The 13,013-nt window shown below is 45.1% G+C and overlaps 1 protein-coding gene across 1 annotated transcript; it reads right to left on the reverse strand.

The window, feature by feature from the left end:
* Nucleotides 1–1,312: 1,312 nt before the first annotated feature.
* INAFM2 (InaF motif containing 2) lies at nt 1,313–10,951 on the reverse strand. The gene has a single exon (XM_067462853.1). The coding sequence runs from the start codon at nt 10,504–10,506 to the stop codon at nt 10,132–10,134; it is 375 nt and encodes a 124-aa protein (XP_067318954.1). The 5' UTR covers nt 10,507–10,951; the 3' UTR covers nt 1,313–10,131.
* Between the last annotated feature and the right edge of the window lie 2,062 nt (nt 10,952–13,013).

Here is a 13,013-nt window from a genome sequence, read left to right on the forward strand (position 1 = left end):
AGTGCAATCATTTCAGGATTGGAAATCTCTGGGTGACTTTCAGCAAGTCAGACACTCTCAGCCTTGAAGGAAGGCAAAGGCAAACACTCTCTGAGCGAATCTTGGCAAAAAACCCAGTGATAGGTTCATCCAGGGTTGCCATAAATCAGAAACAACTCGGAGGCACACAGTAACAAAATTTGGTGAATCATATCATACTTGGCACTGATACATGTCTTGTGCATCATCCCCCACCACCACATTGGTGTGACCACTGTTCTACTCGATATGAAATTGTCTTATACAAAGTAAGAACAGAGATGTCCCTAAAAGATACTTGGTGACCTGTCTCCCAGGATATTTCCTGGACTCCTTGGTTTTCTGAACGATACCTTGACATTGGTAAGTTGACTTGGGATATGGTCAATCTTGTTCATAATACTAACAGAGATGCGATGAATGTTAGGTTATCAGCCAACATCAGTAACTCAGTTAGACCAGTGGTTCTCAACCTGTGTCCCCAGATGTTTTGGCCTCCAACTCTCAGAAATCCTAACAGCTGGTAAACTGACTGGGATTTCTGGGAGTTGTAGGCCAACACACCTGGGGATCCACAGGTTGAGAATCACTGAGTTAGAGGGAATTGAGTCACTTATGAGGCTAGAAGGGGTGTCCAGGAAAAGGCTGCCAATACAGCTTGAAAAATATTGGGGAAAGAAACAAAGATCATACCACATCACCAGTAATCTTCCTACTCTTCCCTGGTATGGTATGTCTTTCATTATGCTATCATAAGATCTAGCAACCTGAAAGCCAGAAATACATATGCAAACTCCCCATGAACCACCTTTCCATCATCAAGCAGTGTAGAATTATGGGGAAAGAGCGCTGGTATGCACATGGAATTAATTTTTCTCTGGAACATCAAAATAGAAAGCAGTTAATTGATGATGTGTTTACAATGGTTTAGCAGGACTCTCTGGTCAAATTGTCCCAGTGGGACAGGCATCATTTTCTGAGAACTGGCTTGGTTAGAACATGTAGAAAAATATATCTCCCTTTACAGAGTCATGATAAAGTGGGGATGTTACAGAGTGGTGTTCTAATTCAATTCCTTACTCTTCTTCTTTCATTGACTTTAGCAAGTCGTAATTAGAAAGGCACTAATGCTATGAAAAAAGAAAACATTTAAATGTGCCTGAGCACCTGTGCTGAGCCACCATGGTGAAGTGATATGAGAGTTGGACTGAAACTCTGGGAAACCAGGGTTGGAATCTCTGCTGAGCCTGGGAAATAATGTGGGTGCCTTTGGGCAAGTCACACACTTTCAGTCTTAGCAAAAAAAATGCAAATATATATTACATAACATATGTGTATTTTTAACTTATTGTATTTGTATGTGTTTTAAAACTGTTATTTATTATCTTGCATTGAATTTTTGCTGTTAGCCATTCTGAGTCCCTCCACGGAAGTGGAGAAGAACAGGATATAAAAATCTCAAATAAATAAATAAATAAATATCAATTTTTATTGTCTAGGGAAATTATAATGCCAATTATTCTTCCTTCTTGGTCTTTGAAAGCTAGTTGCGCTTGTATTTTTGGGTTGACATACAGTACTACTCCTCTCTTTTTCTCTAAGGCTGAAGCATAACATTCTTTTCTAGTATTTTTCTGATACTTTTCTCCTCTATGCACTTTAAAGAGATGTGTGCCTTTAGTGAATACAAATTGGATATCTAAATAAGATTGGAAGGTTATATGTTTTGGAGAGTAAAATATTTAATCGTTTTAACTGTGAGTTTTGTTTATTGTTGGTTTTTATCGGTATTGAATTCTTGCCGTAGCTATAAGCTGCCTTTAGTTCCCTTGGGTGAGAAAAGTGGGATAAAAATGAAGTAACTAGATAAATAAAGGACAAATTTCCTCTGAATCAATCTGGCAATGAAAACCCTAGGGTTCCTGTATACAACATGACCCTCATATCTATAGGGGATACATTCCAAAATCCCCCATGGATACCTGAAGCCATAGATATGGAACATTACATTTTCACTGCACTTAGTCTAAAAGCATATCATAGAACTGCATTGGAGGATCTAGAGGGGTCCAGAAACGATTCTGCAGACGGGTGTCTCTGAACATGGGTAAGTGAAACCATGGATATTGAATCCAAAATTTGCTGGTTTATATGAGGGCATATAAACCAACAAAGCTCATGCAATCCCTAAAAAACAAACAAATGAAAATTGGGGGAAAAATCACTGTCTCTGTGGAACACCTAATTAAAGAAAGCTCCAGCAAATTCCATTCTAGTCTGGCAAAATAACAAAGCAAACTGCAAGTCAGTAGAATGGTTCCTTGTCACATGGGATCTCAGGAACTCATATTCCCTCAGCCAAATTTCTAGCATCAGAGCTTAGAAAATTGGCTTTTTGAACTGCAATTCTCCGTAGTCCCCAGTTGATGCTAGCCACAATAGCTTAGGGATGCTAGGAGTCGGAAAACATACTGTTTGGGTGACAAGTTCTGCTCCAACTGAATGGAAATTTCTTCGAATTGGATGAATCTGCTTCCTTCCTCCCCTATTCATCCTTTTTTTGCATGCTTCTAGCTTAGACTGTTAATACAGGCAGCATTTCCCAATAGATATGTTACTGCCAACTTCAAAGGATCAAACTGTACAGCAGCCAATCCTACTTCCAACAAAAGCAACTGCCATGATTAGGGCTTTCTTATCTCCTATAGAGGATATTACAGGCAGATAAATAATCTTATGGGATTATCATAGATAAAACAAAAAGTTATACACTTACATGGAAGCAGTAATGTACCACCTTGCAAACGGGCACCTTATGAACCAATTCAGGACTGTACAGCTATTCCTAAACACAAGTACTTTTAATATAGGAATATGTATAGCACATGGAGTTGTTGTGCCTTCGGGATTCTCTCCAGTTATGCCTTCAAAGATAAGGGCCATGCAAAATGTGTGGAAAACCATCTTTAAATATTGGTTCCCAATCTGCAGGAGGCCAGCTATGTTTTATTACAAGATGGGAAAAATTTAACTCTCTGGATTAGGGTTTTTCAATAATAAATCTCAAGAACCTCAGGTTTCTATAAGGTTTGCTAGAGGTTTATGATAAATCATGATCAGAAAAACGTTTTTTTTAAGCTGTTGATATAATTGATTTTATATAGGGGTTTCCCAAGATCTGAAAAATATTTCAAGGATTTCTCCAGGATAAAAAGTTCAAGAAAGGCTGCTCTAGATGTTTTTGTTTAACAATTCAATCACTACCATGCGGTGCTTGGCCAATGCTAAGGAACTCTAAGCGCTGTAGTCTGAAATCTGTTGTCTGGAGATAACGTACCTCTTGGCAGTACATGTGAAAACGATCTTGGAGTCCATGTGAACAACAAGTTAAACATGAGCCAACAATGTCATGCAGCGACAAAAAAGAGGCAATGGGATTTTGGCCTGCATAAATAGTGTCTAGTTTCAGGGAAGTCATGCTACCCCTCTATTCTGCATTGGTCAGACCATACCTGGAATACTGTGTCCAATTCTGGACACTACAATTGAAGGGAGATGTTGGCAAGCTGGTATGTGTCCAGAGGAGGGCGTCTAAAACAATCAAGGGTCTGGAGAACAAGCCGTATGAGGAGTGGCTTAAAGAGCCAGGCATGTTTAGTCTGCAGAAGAGAAGGCTGAGAGGAGACATGGTGAGGGTCATGCATAAATCTGTGTGGGGAAGTCATAGGGAGCAGGGAGCAAGCTTGTTTTCTGCTGCCCTGGAGACTAGGATGTGGAACATGGCCTCAAGCCATGGAATTGGGATTCCATCTGAACATGAGAAAGAACTTCCTAACTGTGAGAGCTGTTCAATAGTGGAACTCTCTGCCCTAGTATGGTGGGGGCTTCTTCTTTAGAGATTTTTTAGCAGAGACTGGATGGCCATCTGTCAGGGGTGCTTTGAATGTGATTTTCCTGCTTCTTGGCAGGGGTTTGGACTGGATGGCCCACAAGGTCTCCAAATCTATGATTCTTCTATGAGATAACTTCACACATTCTTCTCTTGGACAAAATACTACCACACAGCTATTTTGCTCTTTGGATCCCTCTCTGATATATAATAGGTTTAAATTTGCCCACTCTGAGTGCTGCAGTAACATAGAAACCAAAATGCTCATATAAAGAATTAAATGAATTAGCCCAGCTTACCCCCCAGGAATGAAGTTGGCACGTTGTCCCCATTCTCAGCCATCAACAAACGGGAAAGGAGAATATTCTTCAACGAAATGAGGATTAAAATAAACACCAAACAAGCAGAAGTCTAAAACCACATGAGTTTTGGCAGAAATCTTTCAATGTATTTTTTATCACCTTAAAAATATTTTTCTTAAAAAATATACAGAACTTCTGAATACAGACTGAGCTTACATGGCTGATTTAAATATAGACAACATTAGAGCATGTTCACAAGTTTAAATTTAAACCTATTTATCAAGTCTGACATTTGGCGATAATCGTACAGAAGGATCGCTTGATATTAAAGCCATTTTTGCCCATACTTGCTTCCTTCTTTCCAAGACGTTGAGATCCAAGGAAAAGCACCCTTTTGTTTATCCATGTTCAATATGCCCAACCAGCAGTTTAACCATACAGCTTATTTTTTAAAATCCCTTTAAGGCTACATATTGTTGCTATTTACTTGAATGAAAATGAATTGGGGGGGGGGGGGGGAGAGATCATGTATCTTTTGTCAAAGGTTTGTGGCCCTCCCTTCAAACGCCTCAGAGATATCGCTTCATTTGCAAAGTATCTGCTTTTTTGAAATGGTGAGTTCAGTGCTTTGACACAGCGGAGCAGAAGTCAGCAGACTGCCAAAATCACCACAGGAAAGAAAAACCGAAAATAGGTTGCTGAGCTTCTCCTAAGAAGCAAGACGTAGTCCTACTGGCTCCATGTGGTAACATTGCTGTTAGTACTCATGGCTAGAAAGGCTGCAATCCTATATATATATATATATATATATATCTACTAGGAAAGAAGTCTCACTAAAGTCAAGGGGCTTGCTTCTAAGTAATCATGTATAAGATTGTGCTAGGAACCTCCGGCGGTGCAATGGGTTAAAGCCTTGTGCCTGCAGGACTGCTGACCAAACGGTCGGCGGTTCGAATCTGGGGAGCAGGGTGAGCTCCCAACTGTCAGCTCCAGCTTCTCATGCAGGAACAGGAGAGAAGCCTCCCAGGTGTCTCCTGGGCAACATCCTTCCAAATGGCCAATTCTCTTACACCAGAAGCGACTTGCAGTTTCTCATATTGCTCCTGATATGGAAAAAAAATTGTGCTGTGTGTTTCCAGGCTCCCATCTACTGCTGCAGTGTGTACTAAAGGCTACTTCAGAGGGAGAAATATTTTTCATTTCTCCTACAAGTCTGCTGAATAAGGTAGCTGATGCACATCATAGCTAGTGAGCCTAGAATATTCACAGCAGTCAAAAAAGCAGATAAGCAATCCATCACACTACCTACGATCCAAACAGGCAGCCATGTTTAGTCAGTTTCAGCCAAAGCATCAACAAAGTCTTGGGGCACCTTAAAGTCTAAGAAAAAAATGCAGTGCGAGCGTATGTGTCAGCAGAATGAAAATGGAAAGAACTACAGGATTCTCTGCAAAGACCCTTTTCCTCACAGTGAAACTAAAAGGATTGAAGAAAATTGTAGTGCATGGAAAAGCCTTCCTAAGTGTCCACTGCCTTTTTGTGTTGGAAATGGTCAGGCTTTTCTCTTCAGGACGGAGATTTTATGAGTCTGACACAGAAAATAAAATAAGCCAGACCACCACTCTGCCTAGGCTTCAGCCATTCAAACTACATTCTACTCTTCTTTATAGTACATTCTTCAACAGGCATGTCATCAACTGGTAAACCATCATATCTTAAAGTAAAAAGGCAAGATAAAGAAAAATGAAAAGGCATGGTTTTCAGCATAGACCCCAGACAAGTGGTTAGGCTCATTCAAGTGTTGGGAAAACTATTACCTGGTGTGAGGGTGGTAGCAGTACATCTGAACTGCATGACATAATCACTGTGTAGACCAGGCAGAGGCAAACTTCAGCCTTCCGGGTGTTTTGGACTTCAACTCCCACCACTCCTAATCACCTCAGGTCCTTTCCTTTTCCCCCTCAGCCGCTTAAGCAGCTGAGGGGGAAAAGGAAGGGGCCTGAAGCGGTTAGGAATGGTGGGAGTTGAAGTCCAAAACACCCGGAAGGCTGAAGTTTCCGTATGCCTGGCGTATACCCATATAACACCGTTCAAACTGTATTACTGGCAGTGCAGATTCTTGCCTCTGACTCTCCCAAACTGGCACCCTCCACAGATGCTGGATAAGGCTCCCAAACATGTTTGGTGGAATGATGACAGCTATTTTCCCTCACATCTGGAAGACACCAGGTTAGAGAAGGCCACGCTAACTACATTCCCCCCTGATTTAGTGCTGGAACTACTTCTGGAACCGCACGTACAAATCACATTTGCAGTAATTGCGGCCAAGCAGGAAACATCCAATTTATTTCTGGCTGGAAGTTCCAGAGGTCATTCCAAGCATCCAAAAAACGAGGGAGGCTGAAGGATAATTTGGGGACTCCCAGACAATAGGATCCCAAGACAACTGCTTTTGTTATTCCCTGGTGGTTCTGGTGAGGAAACAGACCTGGGCAAAAAATCCCCCAAAATCAGCTAAGTGGGGGGAAAAAAACCCAAACTGGATTAATTCTACAATTTAGATGCCCCCAAGGTTGCTGGCAGGCAACTTTGTTGTTGTTGTTCAATGTATTGTTGAAGGCTTTCCTGTTCAGAATCACTGGGTTGTTGTGTGTTTTCCGGGCTGTATGGCCATGTTCCAGAAGCATTCTCTCCTGACATTTCACCCACATCTATGGCAGGCATCCTCAGAGTTGTGAGGTTTGTTGGAAACTAGACAAGTGGGATTTATATATGTGCAGAAAGAACTCTTGTCTGTTTGAGGCTAATGTGAATGCTGCAATTCATCACATTGATTAACATTGAATAGCCTTGCAGTTTCAAATCTTGGCTGCTTCCTGCCAGGGGAAGACAACGGGTTTTTTCTCCCACCCTGGATATTCCACAGATATAGAAACCCCACTTGCCTAGTTTCCAACAGACCTCACAACCTATGAGAATGCCTGCCATAGATGTGGACCAATCATCAGGAGATAATGCTTGTGGAACATGGCCATACAGCCTGGAAAACTCACAGCAATCCAGTGATTCTAGCCGTGAAAGCCTTTGACAACACATAAAACCCCAAACATTTAAACAGAGGGTGAATCTGTGAAATTAGTGCAGCTTGACACCACTTTGAATCCACTTAAAATCTGGTTGCTGCCTCCCGCAGAATTCTGGGGGTTGTAGTTTAGGGAAGAGACTTTAACAGCCTCACTAAACTACAAATCCCAGAATTCTGCAGGAAGCAGAAACTGGATTCAAAGTGAATTCATTCTCTAGTGTGATGAAGTGGTTTAATTAGCAAGGCTCAATACTATGCAATGGTGGGGGTGTAGTTTTAGAAGGTCTTTAGCCTTCTCTGCCCAAGCGTGCTGGTGCCACACCAAACTACAACTTCCAAGATTCCAGTTCACTGAGCCAGGATAGTTCAAGTGGTGTCAAACTGCATTAATTCTGCATCCATGGTCACAAGGCTTGAAGACTGAGAACCAAATCTTTTGCCAAGGTCCTCAGATGCAGGTTTAGGATCTCATTCTGAAGGTTTAAGCCCAAAGGGGACAGTAGGGAGACATTAAGAAACAGGAGAGTGCTGAAATGATGCAACTTGTCTCAGAAAAGATAAGGGGGAGAAAAGAAACCCAAAGGTTGAAAGCCTAATGAAACACAGTCATAAGGCCAGAGCGTCGTGGGGAACCACTTCTTGCTGGACATGTTTATAGCAGAAGAGAAATCCTTTCAAACAGATGTGCTAAAAACAAGTGATCAAGTATAGCAGGCATGGGCAAACTTTGGCCCTCTCTCCAGGTGTTTTGGACTTCAACTCCCACCATTCCTCACAGCCTCAGGCCCCTTCCTTTCCCCCCTCAGCCGCTTAAGCGGCCTGAGGCTGTGAGGAATGGTGGGAGTTGAAGTCCAAAACACCCGGAGGGAGGGCCAAAGTATTGTTGAAGGCTTTCATGGCCGGAATCACTGGGTTGTTGTGTGTTTTCTGAGAAAGAACTCTTGTCTGTTTGAGGCAAGTGTGAATGTCACCATCTTGGTTAGCATTGAATAGCCTTGCAGCTTCAAAGCTTGGCTTTCTCCCACCCTGGACATCCCACACTCACTTGCCTAGTTTCCAACAAACCTCACAACCTCTGAGGATGCAGTCGATATGTCAGGAGAGAATGCTTCTGGAACATGGCCACACAGGCCGGAAAACACACAACAACCTAGCTACTCTGGCCATGAAACCCTTCGACAATACTTTGGCCCTCTCTCTGGATGTTTTGGACCTCAACTCCTACAATTCCTAACAGCCTCAGGCCCTTTCCTTTCTTTCCTTTCCACTTAAGTGGCTGAGGGGGGAAAGGAAGGCGCCTGAGGCTGTTAGGAATGGTGGGAGTGAATGCTTCTGGAATATGGCCATACAGTCCGGAAAACACACAACAACCCGGAAGGCCAAAGTTTGCCCATGCCTGGTTTAGGCCCAAACTGGACAGGAGGGAGATGTTAAGAAACAGGAGAGTGTTGAAATGATGCAAGTTGCCTTAGAAAAGATAAGGGGGAGAAGAAGAAAAATCCAAAGATTAAAAGCCTAAAGGGAACTACTTCTTTCTGGACATGTTTACAGCAGAAGAGAAATCCTTTCCAAGAGATGTGCTAAAGAAGTGATCAAGTATAGGGTCAAATAGAGACCTTAGCCTTCCTTTCTTGCCCCCTTCCCCTCCAAACCCACCCTATAGTATGGCCTTCCAAGCAAGCCAAGCTGCCCCTTCCCCATAGCCCTTGAGACTTCAATCTCTTCTCTAAAACCCGCGTAATAGGTACATATTATAGAATCTACTGCGCCTTTTTGAGGCCTGGGACTAAGAAGTGCGTCGGAGAAGAGAAAGGTAGGCTTCTGTTCAGCAGTGGAACTCTCTACTCCGAAGTGTGGTGGAGGCTCTTTCTATGGAGGCTTTTCAACAGAGGCTAGATGGGCATCTGTTGGGGGTGCTTTGAACGCGATTGTACTGCTTCTTGGCAGGGGGCTGGACTGGATGGCCCATGAGGTCTCTTCCAATTCTATGATTCTCTTCCAGAAAGGTCAAACAAGAGACCTTAGCCTTCCACCACCCCCCTCCCCACCCTATAGTATGCTCTCCCCACCCTATAGTATGGCCTTCCAAGCAAGCCACACTCCCCCCATAGCCCTTGAGACTTCCATTCCTTCTCTAAAATCCTTGTGATGGGTACATCTTATAGAATCTACTGAGCCTTTTCGAGGCTGGGACTAAGAAGTATGTGGGAGAAGAGAAAGATGGGCTTCTCCTCCAGAAAAGTCAAACAGAGACCGCAGCCTTCCTCCCTCCCCTTCCCCACCCTATAGTATGGCCTTCCAAGCAAGTCATGCTCCCCCTCCCCACCCCATAGCCCTTGAGACTTCCATTCCTTCTCTCCAATCCGTGTGGTGGGTACATCTTATAGAATGTACTGGGCCTTTTCAAGGCCTGGGACTAAGAAGTGCGTGGATGGGCTTCTCCTCCAGGAGGGTCGGTGTCCCCAGAGGCCCACAGACATACCTGAGCCCAAAGAGTAGGTCCTGGGTTCATAAAAACTCAAAGCAAAGGTCCGGTCCCAAAAGAGAGGGATGAAAGGGAGAGGAGAGGGGGAGTTGAAGAGCAGCAGGCCAAGAAGGAAAGCCCTTGTCGTCCCTGGTGCGTCTGGGTCCGAGAGTGCGTGCGCAGCCCAAGGGTCCGAGGCCTGGAGGCGGCTTCCTTCGAGAGGAGTTGAAGAGCAGGAGGCCAAGAAGGGAAGCCCTCCTTGTCCCTGGTGCGCTTGGGTCCGGGAGTGCGGCGGGAGCCCGAGGGTCCGAGGCCTGGAGGCGTCTCCCTTCGAGAGGGTGGTGGGCTTCTGCGGGAGAGGCAAGAGGCGTCCCTAGGGCGTCAAGGTGCTGCCGGGGTCCGGGGCGAGTGGGGTGGCGGTGGCGATGCCTTCTCCTTCCGGGAGGGCGGTGGGGGGCTGGCTGTGGGGGCTGCCCAGGTGCCCTGCTCCTGCTCCGGGCGGGCGGGCCTGTCCGTGGGGCGCCCCCCCTCCGCGCACGGGCTGCCAGATGAGGCTGTAGTAGACGGCCAGGACGATGGCGGCCAGCGAGACGGAGAGGACGTAGGCCAGGACGGTGGCGAGGCGCACCCACTTCTTGTTGGTCTTGGCCGCCATGCGCGCCTTCTTGTCCCCCGTGTAGGTGGCCGGCTTGCCCCGCTCCGAGGCCGCCTCCTTCTCCCTCTCCTTCTCCTTCTCCTTGTTCTTCATGGGGGCGCGGCCCTTGGCCCGATGCTCCGCCGCCCGCTCCGTCGTGAGGCGGCGGCCGATGGGGAGATGCCCCCCTTCCCTCCCCGGCGCCGATCACATCACATCACATCACATCACGGGGGAGAAGGACAGGCAGGCAGGCAGGCAGGCAAGCTGGGACTGATGCTGAACCCGGAGGAGGAGGAGGAGAAGAGGCAGCAGCTGGCGGAGGCTCAACCAAGCCCGAGGGAGCCCGGCGCCTCCTCCCTCCTTCCTTCCTTCCTTCCTTCCTTCCCTCGGCGACGGATGCGGTCCTCTGGAGCAAAAGGCGTCTTCGGCCGGGAGAGGAAGAGGGAGGGATCCAAGGGACGAGCAGCCAAGGAGAGGGGAGGGAGGGAGGAGGGGAGGCCTCGCCTTAAAAAGGCAACGGGAAGGGAGAGGGCCCCGCTCAGCACGCACACACACACGCACACACACAGCAGGGGCATACTCCTCCTCCTCCTCCAATCCAGGGGTTCTACCGCTCCCCCCTCCCCTTCAGTTGCCTTTCGTGTTGGGGGGGGGCACGCGCCCCCTCCCACGCATGCGCAGTCAGAGCCTCTCCATCCCATCCGTCCCTTTCTTCCCTTCCCTTTGGGTACAACTGAATGGAAGGAATTGGACAGCGTTTCACCTGCTATGGCTCACTGTTCCATCCATCTATCCATCTATCTGTCTGTCATCTGTATCTATCTATATGAAAATGCTCTGTTCATTTTCAGTGACATCATAACTCAAAAATCGCTGGACTAATTGCCACTAAATTTGGCCACAAGGCACCTACTAACCCAAGGAGTGACCATCACTCAAAAAATTGTTTTGTCATTTGGGAGTTGTCATTGCTGGGATTTATAGTTCCCCTACAATCATAGAGCATTCTGAACTCCACCAATGATGGAATTGAACTAAACTTGGCAAACAGAAGTCCCATGACCAACGGAAAGTACAGGAAGGGTTTGGTGGACATTGACCTTGAGTTTTGGAGTTGTAGTTCACCTACATTCAGAGAGCACTGTGGACTCAAACAATGATGGATCTGGACCAAACTTGGCACAAATACTCAATATGCCCAAATGTGAACACTGGTGGAGTTTGAGGAAAATAGACCTTGACATAATGTGAAATCCCACATTATTTGCTTTGAACTGGAATATATAGCAGTGTGGACTCAGATATCCCTGTTCACAGCCCTATATCCCAGAATATCAAGGCAAAAAAAAAAATCCCAAATTATCAGAGTGTGGACTCATAAACCAGTTCAAAGCAGATATTGTGGGATTTTCTGCCTTGATATTCTGGGATATAGGGCTGTGTGAAAGGGCCTATAATTTTTTGAAAGCTCTAACTCATTCCAAAGTCACCCAAAGTCACCCACTTCAGGCCTCAAGCAAGGCACACCCTTAGCCCCAGGGGGAAAATATGATAGATTCACCTTAAGGTCACCATAATCTGGAAACACAACAGCAAACAAGTTTTGACTTCATATCATTTAAAAATCCAAAACCATTCCAAAGATGCCTGCCTCAAACCTTAGGGTTTCCAACCTGACTCTCTTTAATGGACACTTTTAATGGTCAGTTAGGCTTACTCCCAGAGAGTCTTTACAGGATTGCAGCCTCTCCGATGGAATTGCCCTTTGATGTACAAATATATTAGATAAGAATATTTGAGAAGATTGACAAACTTTTGCTCGCCTGGGATTTAAGTGCTTCTTTGCACATTGGAGGCACATTTGTCAGGATGGAAGGAGATTTCTCTATAGTTGCTCCCTGACCCTGGGATTCTCTGCCAAATATGGCTAGGCGGAATTAGCCTTTGATGGACTGTGTCACAGGCAGAATATCTGGAAAAAGTTTCAACTAAATGACCTAAATGCCCTAAAGATACCATATTTCCTCTGCACTTGGAAGCAGGGCCAGTCCTGGTTAGTTCATAGATAGTAATAATAATAATAATAAGAAGAAGAAGAAGAAGAAGAAGAAGTATGGATTGTCGGTGTTGCAATCCCAGGTGACAGCAGGATTGAAGCGAAACAGCTGAAAAAGCTGAAAATATGAGGATTTAAAGATTGAACTGTAAAGACTCTAGCACAAACCTGTAAAGGTGGTGCCAGTGGTGATCGGCACACTGGGTGCAGTGTCTAAAGACATTGGCCTGCACTTAAACACAATCGGCGCTGACAAAATTACCATCTGCCAGCTACAGAAGGCCACCTTATTGCGATCTGCATGCATTATTCACTGATACATCACACAGTCCCAGACACTTGGGAAGTGTCCGATGTGTGATCCAATACAACAGACAGCAGAGTGTCTGCTGTGGACTCATCTTGTTGTGTTTCAATAATAATAATAATAATAATAATAATAATAATAATAATATACTTTATTCATATTATGCTCTATCTCCCTGAGGAGACTCAGGGAGGATTACAGAATACTTATATGGCAAATATCTAGAAAAAGTTTCAACTAAATGTCCTAAGGATA

This window comes from Anolis sagrei, chromosome 1, assembly GCF_037176765.1.
Source record: "Anolis sagrei isolate rAnoSag1 chromosome 1, rAnoSag1.mat, whole genome shotgun sequence".
Lineage (NCBI taxonomy): Eukaryota > Metazoa > Chordata > Lepidosauria > Squamata > Dactyloidae > Anolis > Anolis sagrei.